Source organism: Paracoccidioides lutzii, assembly GCF_000150705.2.
Source record: "Paracoccidioides lutzii Pb01 unplaced genomic scaffold supercont2.61, whole genome shotgun sequence".
In the NCBI taxonomy this organism is placed as follows: domain Eukaryota; kingdom Fungi; phylum Ascomycota; class Eurotiomycetes; order Onygenales; family Ajellomycetaceae; genus Paracoccidioides; species Paracoccidioides lutzii.
This window is the reverse complement of record NW_015441007.1, coordinates 24,232-41,353: the sequence shown is the minus strand read 5'-3', so window position 1 is coordinate 41,353 and position 17,122 is coordinate 24,232. Positions and strand designations below refer to the sequence as shown.

At 27.2% G+C, this 17,122-nt stretch overlaps 1 protein-coding gene across 1 annotated transcript; it reads left to right on the top strand.

Annotated features, from left to right (window-relative positions):
* Positions 1–297: 297 nt before the first annotated feature.
* On the top strand, positions 298–748 carry PAAG_12677 (hypothetical protein; the record flags this gene model as incomplete). Its single annotated transcript, XM_015848139.2, has 2 exons — positions 298–505; positions 596–748. Coding segments are annotated over 2 exons (361 nt in total), but the record flags the coding sequence as incomplete, so codon positions are not given.
* Positions 749–17,122: the final 16,374 nt, after the last annotated feature.

Here is a 17,122-nt window from a genome sequence, read left to right as displayed (position 1 = left end):
TGTCAGAAGATCTGTCAAAATCAATGATCTGAAATATCTCACTGACAGTAAGGAGCTGAAATTTAAACACTGACTCTCTTAGATGAAGAACAAGCTCTAAGAGAATACTGATCACTACTCTATTAAATATATGAGAATTATGTACATTGAGAACTGAACAGATGAGAACACAGCACATCATATTACACTCTGTATAAAAGAGAATCACTCTAAGTAATATTAGACTGCAGGGGAGATATTTGAGCATTTTAAGTCAATATATGAGAATGCTAACAAGCTGTAAAATATCAAAAGTAGTTATCACAAGCTGATTATACATAATGAGAATAATTATCATGAATTTATTATAAGATTTTTATACTTGATAAGTGAGGTCAAGATTGTCAAGAGGAATTACAATATAGACTTCAATGATAAACTATTCTTTGATCTTCAGAGAATGATAGCAGTAGTCAATGCAATTATCAATATATATGCTAAGTTTCAGAAGATCTGTGCTCAGGCAGTTTACATTCTTCAGACAATCAATGACACTTAGAAGTTAAAAAGCTCATGAGAAAATAAAATTAATATTCTCAAGCAAAATATCTAATAGATCTTCAATAGTCAAACTCTCTCTGACACTTCTGCTATAAAATTCTCTATCATGAAGGAAACTATGAGCATCTGTTCAGATATTCAGTGCTACTACTGCGAGAAGAAAGATCATATTGCAAAAAACTGTATTATGAAACAGAAATCTCAATAGTTGATCATTAAACTTATAGAGAATGATGCTTCTGAGTCTTTAACAGATTTAGAAAACAAGTGAGTCAAAGAGAAGACTTCATCTCAGATAGTTCAATAGTCTGTAAGAGATTTGATATAAAGAACTTGATTGAAGGAAAAAGTTTTAATATATCAATCAAGTTAGTTTATAACAAAATTGTCACTTCTACAAATTCTCTTACTGATAGTGAAGTGAATGATGTGAATTTTATTAATATCTGATATGTCATAGAATTGATGAGATTCTTCAATAAAAAGTTTCAAGAACTCTCATTCAAATACTGTATAAAGGAATATAATAATATTTTTGATGAGATGATAGATTGCACATTAACTCTAAATCTCTGAGTAAATGACTAAAGATTTCAAAATGTTCCTCTGATGATAATAGACCTAGATCAGCATCATGTCATCTTGAGATGAAAGTGATTGACAGCACAGAATATATAACTTAATGTTAAAAATTAATGTCTGATTTAACTGAGTGAACAGTTTATTCTTGAACAGGTAACAGAGCTGATTTTGAAGATAGTAACTCAGTCAGTACTGAAATGCTCAGATTATAAGTTTAAGTATCAGACAGATATGAAATGAAGAGAGATCAAACTGAACAAAGAAATGAAATAGAAGTATCAGACTCAGCTCTGCAGATTAAAAGAGATCAGCTTAGTTATGATATCTAAGATAAGGCAGAGACTGACTTGAAAGAAGACAGCATCATAAATAATAAATATGAACTTTATTAAGTCTGTTTTTTTTATAATTATATGAAGAACAAGAACTCAATAGTCTTCATAACTAGTATATATGAAATTGATAAACAGCTTGAGAAGAAGTAAAGTTTAGTGAGAGCTGAGAATAAGTTTGATGAGAAGCTGATCTGCAACTTATCAGAATGATTGAAAGATCAGAAGAACTGTTTCTCAAAGAAAGTATTAAATGAATTATCTTTTCTACAAAAGAATGTTAATTTTAAAATAGAGCTTCAGTCTAACATTAATTTTATTCAGAATATTGAACATATATTTCTATACAAGATAAATTTAGATACATTAAAGGCAGTGAAGATCTATCTCAAGTTCAATCTAGTAAAGGACTTTGTTATCTCAAGTTCAGTTCTCTACATCTACTTAATTCTGATTGTCTGTAGTGGGAAGAAGTTATGATTTTATGTTAATTTTTGTAAACTGAATGCTATAATCAAATGAGATCAGTATTTCTTGCCTTTAATAGATAAACTGATAGACTAACTTAATAAAGTAAAATATTTTATAAAACTAAACATTTAGCAGAAATTTTATTGCATCTGAATGAACTCTGAGTCTGAGAATCTGACTATCTTTAGAACCTGCTATAAGATCTATAAATATCAGATGATTCTCTTCGACCTTATAAATGCTTCTGCCTACTTCTAATAGTTTATTAATAGTATCTTCTTTGACTACCTGGATAAGTTTATAACAGTATTGATCTTCTAATCTATAGCAAGAATCTGAAGGAGTACAAACAGCAGGTAAATTCAATACTATATCAACTAAAGACAGCTAGTTTGCAAGTTAGTATTTAGAAATGTGAGTTCACAGTCTAGAGAACAAAATATCTATAGTTTATCATCAGTATAGAAGAGATTGAGACAAACTCAGAGAAGGTAGCTATTATTGTAAAATAACAGATTCTCATCATAGTTAAAGAAGTTTAGTCATTTCTAGAATTTAACAATTTCTACTGATGATTTATAAGAAACTACAGCTGAATCACAAAATCATTGTATCAGTTGATAAAGAAGACTACTTCATTTATATAAACATAAGAATGTAAATCAGTCTTTGAAAAACTAAAGAGGCAGCTGATAAAGGTCTTAATACTGCATTACTATAACTCTGAGCAGAAGACTCATATTGAGACTAATATTTCTGATAGAGTAGTGATTGAGATACTAAGTCAAAGATTTGAAAATAATCTTTGACACTCAGTAGTCTTCTATTCAAAGTCAATAAATGATGCAGAGCTTAATTATAAAGTTCATGATAAGAAAATGCTAACAGTGATTCAAATCTTACAAAAATAACAGACAAAGCTTGAAAAACTATAATGAGAGAAACAATTCAAGATTTTCACTGATCATCATACACTGAAATACTTTATGACTATCAAGAAGCTGAATGCATGTCAAGTCTGCTAAGTAGAGTTTCTTTCCTGTTTCTACTTTGAGATCAAGTATTAATTAGACAAGGTCAATCTGCTAACAGATACACTGAATAGATCTGAGCAGATTAGAAGACAACAGAACAGCTGTATGCAGATTTTCTTACAATCAAAGACTCTTAATTTCTAGATCACTTCTTCTATGAATATTGTTAGCATCAACTCCTTAGAGAAAGAGATCATTGCTGAATGTAAAGTATCTTTAAATAAGATAATCATCTCAATTGAGCTTCTGCAGCAGCAGGCAGATGATGAGAGTAGTCTCTATATAATGAAAGACAATATGCTATAGTACAATGAAAGACTAGTGATGTCTATTTAGAAAAAGAAAACTCTAATAACTGAGCTACTGCAGAAAATTCATAATCAAGCTTTAATAGTATGTTCTGAAGAATAAAAGACTCTGACTCTAATACAATCACACTATTGATGAATCATCTAGCAAACAGATATTCAATATTATATTCAGAACTGTTATGTGTGCTGAATCAGTAAAATTTCAAGAAATAAGACTTTTGATTTGCTAAAGTCATTATCAATATCAGAATGAGCATGACAGCATATCATAATAAACTTTATAAATATGCTGAAAAGTAAAACAGATTATGATATCATCTTGATTATAGTATATCAGCTAAGTAAGAAGTCAATCTTCATTTTTATCATCTGAAAAGTTACAGCTCAAGAGCTGATCTGACTATTTATTCAATTTTACTATTCATATAATAAGGTACTTGACTCAATATCTATGACTGAAATTCTCAATTTGTATCAAGCTTTTTAGATGAGTTTAAATAGATTCTGAATATAAAATTGAAACTCTTAACAATATATTATATATAAACTGATAGATAGACAGAAGTGATAAATCAATATATTGTTATCTGTCTTTGCCTCTATGTTAGTTACTATCAATATAACTGAGATAAATGACTGCTCATTATAGATTATGCCTCTACAGCTATCTCAAATGCTTTTACAGAGATCTTTCTCTTTCTTACAGTAAATGAATATGAACTCTGAATGTTATTTGGCTGACAATCACTAATAGAGAAATTGAACATGAATGAGAAAAAAAATCAAGAAGCAGCAAGAAGCTTCATTCATTATATGAGAGAGATCTGAAATCAGACAGGTAAAGATATAAAAATAGCACAGAAACAGATAAAGAAGCAGACTGATAAGCATTATCAAGAGTCTAACTTTATAGTAGGAGATTTTGTTTATCTAATTTTGAAATTATATAAGATGAATTGATCAATAGAGCAAAACATCAGCTTCTTTAGAATTCTGAAAAAGATGAGCAATGTCTAGAAACTGAACCTCTCTGCAATAATAAAGATTCATTCAATCTTCTTCTCAGATAAATTATATAAAGACTTCAAAGACTCTCTATCTGGCCACACTGTCAGATCATTAGATCTAATTGAAATAGACAGTGTAAAGGGTTAAGCTCTAAGAACTAGAGGCTAGTCCTTCTATATAACAAGGACAAAGTGCTTAAGAAAGAGAAGAAAAGAATGAGATGAAAACTCAAGCTTAAGCAAGCTCACATAGCATGATCACATGTGCACATATGAATGATGACTAGGCTGAGTCAGCCAGTCAGAGCAAATCTAGAAGTTCAATCTCTTATAATACTCTTCTTCTCCCTCTTTGTTGCAGGTCTTTACAACTATTTAAAGCCCTCTTTACATCTAATTTTGCCTGCTGAGAGGCCTCTCAAGTGTTCAAGGTCTTCACTTCTTATAGAAGACTCATGTCATTCCATGTAGACTTAGCTCAATCTACTCATTTAATAAGATATTGCTTTTTCCTCTGGTAGGTTCATTCACTCTGAATTTCCTCAATCTCAAACTCAAGTCCTTTTGAGATCTCTATAGTGAGTGGCTGTCAGTGAGTTTGTCTCTGACTAGGTAGAGAATCTGTCATCATAGCATGTAGGAGCTTTACATTAAAGATATTATGAATATCAGATAAGATGTTCAGTCAGTAAGCATAGAATTCTATCTTTTCTAGCACAGTATATTGATTGTATTTTACATTCAGCTTCTTGCACAGATGATTAGTTCTCATATTCTCTAAGCTCAATCAGATCTTATCTCCAGGTTGAAAGCTTGAAGCTAAGTCTCTTCATCTATTTACATATTTCTCTTGAGATTGCTGAGCAGTCATCATTTTTACTTGAGCTCACTTCAATACTTCATGAGTCTTTCTTATATAATCATCTGCAAACTCAATGAGATTATGTGATGTTTCAATGAGAAGTGCATTAGCTATATCAATAGAGAAAATGTAAAAAAGATATGTTAAAAAGAATGAGCTCACATCTGTTGAGGCAGCATCTCTATTATTGATGATCAGCTCTGCTAAAGAGAGTCATTCATGCCAATCATCCTGTTGAAAGCTAATATACTTGTGTAGATAGATTTTCAGAATCTGATTCATTCACTCTGTAGCTTCATCAGTCTCTGAGTGATAGACTGTGAAGAGTCATCTCTTAATGTCTAATTTCTCACACATCTGAGTCTGAAACATGCTTGTGAAAGCTGACCCTCAATCTGATACTATCATCATAAAAATGTCATTTGAGAAATGATGTTGTGAAGGAACACTCTAGCCACTGTCTTCACATCAGTTTTCTTAACTGCTTTTAATATAATCTCCTTGATCAGTCTATTCATTATAACTATGATGTTTATGTATTCTTTAGAGCTTGATAAGTTTATGATAAAGTTCATGAAAAGCTCCTGCTACATGCATTCAGAAATGAGAAGAGGCTTAAGCAGTCTCTGATGTTGATCTCTTCATGTGGTGTTTGATCTGCAAAGATGACAGTTTCTGATCATTCTTCTCACATCAGCAGTATAGCCTGATCAGTAGAACTCATGTCTTAGAACTTCTGTCATTTGCTCTCACCCAGGATGACTGATAAGAGGTGAGTCATGAGTCTCATATACTAATCTGATTTGAAGAGGTTCAAAGTCTGACACTCACTTATGATCTTGAAAGAGAAGCTTCTCATTCTCATTTAAAGAGCACTCAGAGATGAAAGTCTTAATGCTGAGTTCAGAAGAAAATCTGAATCTTTTCTCATGAAGAATTTGCTTCAGATACTGCACAATCTTGTTATTTTTGTGAGTCTTATTTCACTGAGCTTGAAAACACATCTCAGGTTTCACACTGGCAGCAGTCACTATTGGTTTTATTTCAGATGCCAGTACATTAAACTTAAGTAGTTGAGCTTGTCTTTGCTTGATTCTTTCATCATCAGCACCCTGTGACATGTTCTGCTCTCTTAATGATAGAATGTCTAATTCAGTGTTCAACTTCTCTGACTAATAATCAATTCTGAAGTTGAATCAATAGAGAATATCCATTCAATATAGCTGTCATTCATTTAGTCTGTGTGTAGTCATGAAGTATTCTAGATTCTTATGATCTGTGAGAATCTTGAATTTCTTTACACTTTGTAGCTCAGTGTTCCATTTCTTTAAACACTTAATTATTGCTAATAACTCTTTATCATGAATTTCATAGTTGCATTCCACAGGTGAATGCTTGTGAGAGAAGAAGGCACATGAGTGTAGAATGCTCTGCTCATTATATTGTAGCAGCACTTCTTCTGAAACATAACCTGAGGAGTTCATTTTCAATATAGTCTCATGGTCAGAGTTGAATTGAAGCAGAATTGGAGCAGAGATAAACATTGATTTTAGACATTTAAAAGCTTTCTCAGCCTTGTTCATCCATAAAAAAGAAACATTCTTGCATGTAAGAATTGTCAGTGAGATCATGATCTTTGAGAAATCCCTGATAAATTGTCTATAGAAATTGATAAAGTCTAAAAATCTTTGTATATCTTTAACAGTAGTAGGTGTCACTCATTTCAAAACAGTTTTAATCTTCTCTGAATTCATTTATATATTCTTGCTCACTTCAATGATGAATTCAAGATATTTTATGCTGTTTATCTCAAACTCACTCTTTCTGATGTCTGCCTGCAGGCCTGCTTTCTGTAGATACATAAGCATTTTTTATACATGCTCACAATGCTTCTGTAAACTTCTTGAGGAAAATATCAAGATGTCATCTAAATAGACTGAGCAGAAGTTGTCCAGATATCCATGTAATGCTCAGTTAATATATTTTTGAAACATGCTCAGAGCATTGGCCAAATTATAGAGTGTAACCAGCTACTCAAATAGCTTGTATCTGATTCTAAAGGCTGTCATTCACTCATCACCTTTCATGATTCAAATCTTGTGAAAAGCTGCAATAATGTTCAGCTTAGTGAATCATTTAACCTGTTCAATTCACTGTAGAGCCTCACTGATTAATGATAGAGAATATTGATCCTTTCAGATAATTTTATTAAGAGCTCAATAGTTCACACAGAATCTTAGTCTACTCTCAGACATCTTCACAAATAGTACAGGAGCAGCTGCAGGGGAGTTGCTCACTCTAATAAAACTCTTATCTAGATAATCTGTAATAGTCTTTCACAAAGTCAGTAGTTTCTCTCAAGACATATTATATAACAGGCCTCAAGAGGGTTGTTCTATGCTACCATCAGTCTTTTTAATCAGTTCAATCTTATGATCTCTACCTGGGCCACAAAGTGAAAGTAGAGTGTCAGTGGCTTCCTTATCAAATACATTCAAAAACTAATGATAATGTTCAGGCAGCTTTCTCTAGAGTCAATATTTGATTTCACTTCTAGAGTCTTTTGAATGTTGGTCAAACTGACAGTGAAGATCTCAATGTTTCACTTTTCTCAAGTGCTCAAAAGTCTAGAGAAGCTTACAGCAGAGATGGAAATCACATCAGCTTTTGTGTTTGAACTAGACTCTACCTGTATGCCACTCTCTTCAAATCTCACAATTCTTCAATGAGAGATCATGATCACCTTTTGCTGGACCAGCCAGGGGTCACCTAGATACATATTATGACTATATAACTCATTCATCATGTAGAGAAAGGCTCATTCAGTTATATGACTGTCTATATCAATTTGAATGCCAGTTACTATGCTTGTAGAGAGTCTCATAGAGTCTTCAAAGCCAGTCATTTTAACAGGAGGAATTTCAATGCACAGAAGCTTATGCTTGTTAACATAGAATTGAGAAATAAGATCATAGACATTACATTTACTGTCTATCATTGCTTTAGTTGAAAAGGCATTATCTACTAAAGCATTGACATTGAAGGGTTTGAATATCATCTTAGATTTAAATCTTCTCCATTGCTTTCTCACAAGCTTTTTATTTTGCTCTTTTTAGTGTCTTTTAATTGAAGCTACTTTTTTTTCAAATTTTCACTCATATTCACATCATTATTTTCCAGTATTGACTCAGAGATCATCTTAGCTATTGTGAGAATAGCAGAGCATCTGGAAGATTTGAACAGACAGCTCTTAATCATATGATCTCTGACTTCACATCTCAGGCACAAGCCTTGTTCTCTTCATTGATTAACCTCTGTCTGATTTATCAATTTGATGTGGCAGATGCTTGAGGTCATAGCACCAGGAGAGAGATTCATCAGATCATCAGCAGAAGCTTGAAACTGGTTTCATCAGTCAAGAACAGCATGATAAAGTAGAGAGTGTGAATTAGATATTATATGATCTGAAGAAGATCTGTTCTCATGATGTTTAGACTACTGCCTTAAAGTTTTAAGCTCAGAGAGTTGATGATCAATTAATCTAAGCTCCTTGCAGTAATTCTCATAGAGAGATAGTTCTCTTACATTCATCATGCCTTTCCTCAGCTCCATGCTTAGAGCAGATTTCAAATACCTCTTTTTAATGTGATCATTTCATCTGTGACCACCAGCTTCCAGCAGTAGCTGATTAAATTCAGGCAGAAAGTCAAAGAGAGCTCTTCTACTCTGTTATAAATTGTTGAGCTTTTGCATAGTCTTTTCCTGTTGTGCAGAATCACTAAAGAGTATGCATGTCTGCTCCAGTAAGCTCTCTACTATGAAGTTGATCTTATTCTTATTATTCTCAACTCAGAAGTAAATTTGAGCTGCTACCATTTCTTTTAGTCTCAAGTACATATATCAAATACATTTCATATTATTATCTAAAGCTTTCTCATCAATCTTAAGTTTTGATTGAAGCTTTAGCTCTCACTGAGAGTAGTGCTTCAGATTAGAACCATCATACTTCTTGCAGTCTGATAGCTTGATCTTTGATCTTCTGACTGCAATAAGTGGTTACAAGTTCAATTGAAGGAGAATTGATGTTGAAGTGTTCAAAGCTTGTCATTGATTAACTATTTCAGCTTGCTGAGCTACTATTAAATCTCTGTTCTCACACTGAATCTGTTCCTGCTGTTGAAGAAAAATTATTCATTGTTGTTCAAAGCTGCTGAAGGTGTTCCTGCTCATTGCTTTGTATTAATTCATTTGTATATTTGTTGTACAAGTGTGCTGCTTTATCTCATTCAGCTAGATGTTTTCAATGTTGCTCATTCATTTGTTAGCATGATTGCTAACCCAGTCTATTCAAATATCAGTGCTATCACTGAACTTCATGATGCAGAATTTAAGACTCTCAATAGTCTATCATATGTCAGCATATTTGCTGAGCTTCATGATACAGAATTAAGACTTTCAGTGACCTATCAATGAAAGGAGTGAAGCAATTCATAATGTAAAGGATTAAGCTCTAAGAACTAGAGGCTAGTCCTCCTATATAACAAGGATGAATTGCTTGAGAAAGGGAAGAAAAGAATGAGATGAGAACTTGAGCTTAAGCAAGCTCACATAGCATGATCACGTGCACATGTGCAAACAATAGCTAGGCTGAGTCAGCCAGCCAGAGCAAATCTAGAGGTTCAACTCCTTATAGATATAGAGAGTGTTCTTTCATGTTTTAACTTCTATATATAGTTTTTATACAGTTGATTTAATAATCTTTGATAGAATTTTTCTAATATTACTACTAGTTTAGTAATTAGATTAAATTTTATAAAAGAATCTATTGTTATAGATGAATAGGTATTTAATTATCAACTAAATAAACTATCTAAGTAAATATGTAGATGATTTATAAAAGGTGAGTTCAGAAAAAACTCTGTTTATATAGTTTTTTTTTTCTTAGTGCAGTTGCTAGACAATTGCCATATTTATATATTATTTGTATGAAAGGTAATTATAAGATTGACTGCTATACTGTTGTCTAAGCAGTTGCAATTTCTAATCATATTAGTCTATATGATAACTGATTGTCTCAGCCTATTCTATACTATTATATTATCTCTTCTAGAAGTTTAAATATACTTTTATATTAGTAAGTTATCATCTACTTTATCTACTAGATAGTTATTTTTTTTCAAAGCCTTTAGTCATTTATTTAATCATTTTGAAAGCTTTGCTTTCATTGAATTTACAATATAGAATTCTTGCATCAGATATAATAATTTCTTTAGATTTTATGTTAAATACTATATTGAATTTTCATCAAATTCTAGTTATTTTACTCAATATTAAAGTTTTTTACAGAAGACACAGCTTGTTAAAATATTCTCAACTTCTCACTTATTTTTTCTTTATATTTTGACTGATTCTGATATCTTATTTAGTTGTTCTGATGAAAAATCATTTACAGCTTTTCATAGCTTATCAGAAGAAAATATTGAGTGAATTTTCATGCTATTTAATAGTTTTAATCTGTAGTTATTATTAACTTTCTCAATAATTTTAAAAGTATTTTTATTTTACTTTATGAGCTTTCTGCTGAAGGGTTAAATTCTATAGTTCTTAATTGACAGAAAGGTCTTATCTTCTACTTTAAAATTTAACTTCTGACAATACTTATTAATTTATAGTTTTATAATTTCTTATATTTTTTTCATATTATCAGCTATTAGTTTTCAGATTTTTTCATTTGAATAATATGCTATTAAGTATTTTCTTGTTTAAGCTTCTCTTCTCTAAATTATGTTCTCAGTAGTAGGTTTTAATCAAAGAACATTCAAAATTCATATTCATAAATAGTTAAAAAGAGTATCATCTTAGTTGATTTATTCATCAGAACTTTAGTTATATAGTTCATCATTAACAGTTATTTATTTCAGTTGTTCTGATAGTAGTTTATATATATATAGAGTTTGATTATCAGGTACTGATTGACAATCTCAGTTTAATCATCTGTTTATATATAATGAGTTGATGAAAGCTTTAACTTAACTCTCAATCATCTGATGAACTTACTTCAGAAGTTTAAGATGAATTATAATTCATGATCTGATATAATTGAATTTGATATTTTATAATATTCATAGTAGTACTTCAAAAATAGTTTTATTAGGTTTTTAACATCTATCTTTCTTATAATAAAAATAGATATAGACTTCTTACTTAGTCAAAAGATAATCATCAATATCATATTATAATCTCTTTTTATCATCGAGTCATTTATGAAGTTCATTGACATATACTATTAGACTTTGCTGAGAATTAATAGCAGCTTTAACAACTTTAAAGTTTAATTATAGAAGATCTTTATTTATTGATATATTAGATAATTATTTATATATTGATTAATATTTTTGATTTAGTTATTTTAATGATATCTTATTTTTATTAGCAAGTATAGCTTTTTCTTCTCAGAATATGCTATTGACAACTGCTTATGAATCTTTTGTAGAAAATGTACTTAGAAAGTAGAATCTTTTTCAATTAATATTATTAAATACTCTTCAAAATATAAAAGTTTATTCATCAGATCTCAGTACTATTCTTCTCATTATACTTTCTAATATCATAATTTCAATGATTTTATTTTTTTATTTTCTATCTTAACTTTATCAATAATATATGTACTTGTATCTAAAGTCTTGATGTTAATAAATTTCTTGATAATCTTTGAATTTAATTTTTTTAACTTGAGAAATAGTTATATCTGAGTGCTTTTGCTATCTTTCTAAACTTATGATTAACTCAATATATTTGCTAATGTATTTTAATATTCAAATCAATATTAAATTAGAAAGTAGAATTGAAAAAAACACTCTACTCATCACACTTACCAGATATTGAAATATTTAATTGTCATGAAGTACTTAAAAGTTTAGTAATTAGTCAAAATCTTAAATCTCTTTGTTTTTTAAAGATCTTTCAGCTTAGTATATTATTCTGTCAATGCTCACACAATTATTAGTTTCTTATTATTATGAATTTTATAGTTTTTCTTCATTTTACTTATTGAAGCTGAGTAGAAAGTAACTAAATATCACTGCTTATTGAGATAAAATATTAGCTATAACATCATCTGAAGCATTTGTCTTCACTTGAGTCTTTTAATTTGAGCTGTAATGACATAGCACTAAAACTTCAAACAGAGCTTTCTTTATTTAAATAAAAATATACTAACAGATCTTATTTTACTTAAATGATTGATTTCTTCAGAGGAGCTTAAACAATGACTTTATAATCTGATTATATTTCTTGATAAAATGCTAATAGAAGTTGTAGAATTTCAAAAAGATTTGAACTTTTTTGACTGTATTAGATATTACTCATTTTAATATCACTATAATTATTTTTGAGATCATTTTGATCTTTTGATCAGTGATGATAAATTTCAAGTACTTTATCTATTGAATATAAAACTTGTATATAGTTCAACTTTTTACAATTTAATTAACATTTTCTTGATATATTTTTTATGTTCTTTTAAGATTATACTATAAATAAGTATATTATTCACAAAAGTAATCATGAATTAATTCAAGTAGTCAAAGAAGATAATATTTATAAAATGTTGAAAGATTATTAAGCTATTACTTAAATCAAAGAGTATAACCTTGTACCTGTAGATTTTATAACACATTCTAAAAGCAGTCAAATTTTCAGTCTCAGAGTGTATATATATTTGATAAAAGTCTTGATAAATATTCAATTTGATAAAAAACATAACTTTATTCAACCACTTCATGAGCTCATCAACTAGTGAAATAGATTATTAATTCATCTTTGAGATTGTGTTAAGTTAGTGATAATTCACATAGAATTTCAGCTTACTTATTATATAAGCTATATGAATTGAAGATGCAAATAAGAAAGTTACTGATAAAATAAAACTCTTCTATAGATCAATCTCAAGATACTACTTGATTATTTCAAGTTTCTTCAAGTTTATTCAATATAATAATATGTAATTAATAGTTTTATTTAAATTAGTTCTCTTCTTAAGCTCAATTTTATAGTTTACTTCTTTTTAGAAAAGTGATAATTTATCAGAGATTGTTTTTAAAAAAAATATTATAAAATTTCTTGTAGTTCTTTAATAGTTATTTATTAATTATCTCTTTATTTTTTAGTTTTTTACTAATAATGATCTTTTTTTTTTCAATAATTATATCTATTTTATAAAGATTTGAAATAAAGATCTCTAACTTCTTGCTTCTCTCATGATGATGAAAGATTGCATCTTCAATAAATGATATTCTTTGCTACTTATTTAATTTATTCTTTATTTAGATTTTTATAGATCTTTCAGTAACTTTCTATTTGAATTTCTCATTAATAAGTCTATCACAGTGATCTGTATTTTATTAATACTCTAACTTTATTATTAATCTTTTCAAAATATTTTTTAAAATTATTATATTATATTTTTATGATATTCTATTCTTAGTTGTCTGCATGCTTAATCAAATAAGACATTGAACTTTTATACGTAGTCATATTTTCTGATTTAATAACTAGAATCATTTTAAAATTATATCAGTACTTCTCAAATTTATTATTAGTATTAATATATTAAAAAAATTTTTATTTATCTACTTATAAATATAAAGAGATGATTTCTGTGATTGAAGTTTCTATTTAATTATTGAATCTCATGATTGAGTGATCTTCTATCAGCTTTTTAAAGTTTATCTCTAAGACTTTAACACATCTGTATACAAAGCTTGTATCAATAAGATTATAGAAATTTACTTCAGAATTTATTAGTGCTTTTGTAGAAATAGCATATTTATTAAAAGTTATTTTGATACATATAAAAAAATAATTTTTACTCATTAACTGATTCACATTTAAAGTTTCTAATATAACTATTTTATCTGAAAAAAAGACTTCTTTCAGATTAATTTTTTTCTAAGTTAATGATAGCAGTCTCAATATTTACTTTATTTAATTTTTTTTTTTATTTATATGAGTAATTTTATACTCTATAATCTTTACTTCAGCAATTAAAGTATTTTATATTCTTTTTTTAATTTTTATTTTTTAGTCTATTCTCAATTATCTATGCTGATGTGATTAATATCAATTCACAGTTTTAAGTTGAAAAAGTTTTCTCATAGCTGTTTTATATTATAGAAGTTTCTTTATAATTAAATAACTATTAGTTGCTTTGACTAAATATATCTTTAAAATAGTGAGCTGTTCTTATACAAATCTCTTGAATCTTATAAAAAATACTGCAATTGATGTAAACTTCTATAATTATATATTGAAGATTTAAAAAAATCTTATAGAGAAAGTCTCCTTTATAATCTTTTTTGTGAACTCAAGCTTCATCAGTCAGATGTAAAAACTTAATTATAAATATATAATAATTATCTTCATTTCTTATTATTAATTATCAGTATTTCATCTTTGTATTCTCAAGCTTATTAACATTCTCATATATTCTCTATAAATAATTAAACACTTTTTTAACTGTTTTAAACTTCTCAAAATGATCTTACTTTATTCTTAAAACTAAGTATCTAATAGCTTCATCGTCAATTTAGTTTTTAATATAGACAATATAGTTTTTTTTAAATTGAAAAGTGATCTACATTAACAACTAGCTTATGTTTCATTTGAGAGAGTTAGTTTTTAAATATCAGTTCTTTCTTATTAATGAGATGCTTAGAATTATCAAGTTTAACTAATTATTGCATTTATTGAGTATTTATCAGTCTGATTTAAGAGATTAACGAGTTCATAGTCTGCTATAAAATATTTAATTTCTCTACTAAGCTATTCACTTACTGATCAAATTCATTCATTTACTTTTTCTACTTATTTTGTTCTGCTCTAACTCTTTGTAAAGTATCTCTTATCTTATTATAAAATTAATAATCTTTTGATATATCTGATCTAAGTTCTTTTCAATTGCCACAGGAAATTATTTCTTTAATATGAAACTTCTTAATATTATATTTCTTTTAGTCAAAGTCATCATATCTTAGTTTAATCTTTATAGATTATTAAACTCTCTAATTATTTTTAACATCTTTAACAGTCTTCTCAGAAGTTTAAAAATAAAAGTAGATAAAAATTCTTAGAGGTTTTTTATCTAAAAATCTACTTTAAAAACAGCAAGAAAAGTATTTAATCTTAATATTATATTATGACTTTAATTTAAATATAGATGAACAAATAATTAATTATCAACTAGATAAATTATCTAAGTAAATACTAAGATAATTTCTAAGAGATAGATTTAATAAAAACTCTGTTTATATAACTCTTTTTTTTAATACTATTTTTTATATTTACATGCTATTTATATATAAGGTAATTGTAGGGTTTACTACTATACTGTTGTCTAAACAGTTGCAATTTCTGATTATTTTAATCTGTATAATAACTGATTGCTTTAGTCTATTCTATATTATCATAAATCTTTATAGAAAAATGATAATAGTTAAATAGTAAATAGAGCTCTTTTTGACATATCAATAAACAAAAATCAATCATAAGTGAAGATTTTAATGCTTATCACTCATGATAAAATGATGACTATATTTAGTTTATAAGAGCAAATAAATTGAAAGATTGACTGATATTAAAAGAATTTAAATTAATTAATAAATCTAATAAAGAAATATATTATAAATAAAATCTATTAAAAAAGTTAATTATAGATTTAATTTATTTATTTAAAAAATAATATGAAAAAAAAGTATAGAATTGATATATTAATTCAAAAGAAGTTTCAAAATCAGATCATAAGCTTATTTATTTTAATATATAATTAAATAATAATAATGTAATTGAAAATCCATTATTATCTAATCAGTATAACTTTAAAAAAGCTCAGTAAATAAGAATTATATATTATATTAAAGTCTTAAGAGAAAAAAATAAATAAAAGCTTTTATAAAATATTAATATTGAATTATCAAAATTCATATCAAAGGATAAAACAATATTAATAACTAATATTATATTATCAAATATCAAAAATAGTATACTTAAAATAATCAAACTACTCAAAATTTTGATAGTCTGAAACTTTAATTGATAAATATAAGGAACTATCTAAAGATAGAAAAAATTAAAAAAAAAAAGTTAATATCTATAAACATATATAAAAGTATTAAAAATACTTATTTTTCTAGTATAAAAAAAGTAAAAACTAAATAAAAAAAATAAAGATATTTTTAAAGTTTTTAACTATATAATATCTAAAGAAAAAGTAAAGCTTTTTATATTAAAATATAAATATTAAAATTAAGATTATACTGTTAATATATTTCAAGAAAATATCAAGTATTCATAAGAGTTTTATTTTCAAAGTTAATAGAATCTAAGAAATATATTTCTATAAATAAATATTATGATGATAAATTAAAATAAAAATAATCTTAATAAAAAATAAAATAGAAATAGCTATTTTTACTAGTTCTATTAAAATAGCAGTTAAACCTGACTCTATAAATTATTTTTTAATATAAAAAATATATTTTAAGTTAAAAGAAAAACTTTTTACATTATTCTTCTCTTTGATGAAATATAAATATTATTCAATATGCTAAAGAGAGATAATAGAAGTTATTTTAAAAAAATCTAATAGAAATTTATTAATTTTTAAATTTTATAAAGTTATTTACCTATTAAATTATTTAGAAAAGATTTTTAAAAAAAATTATTAACTCTAGACTTTCTTTTTTAGCTATTACTAATTTACTATATAATGATCAAATGATTAGTAAAAAATAAAATTTTACTATAGGTGCAGTTCTAATCAGCTATTCATAATATTTAAATATATAGAAATGATAATTTAATCTTAACTGCTACTTTTAATGATATAAAAAATGCTTTTAATCATATTTCAAGAAATAAAATTATTTCAATTATGCAAAAGCTACATTTATCAGAGTATTTAGTAAAATAAGTTATATATTTTATG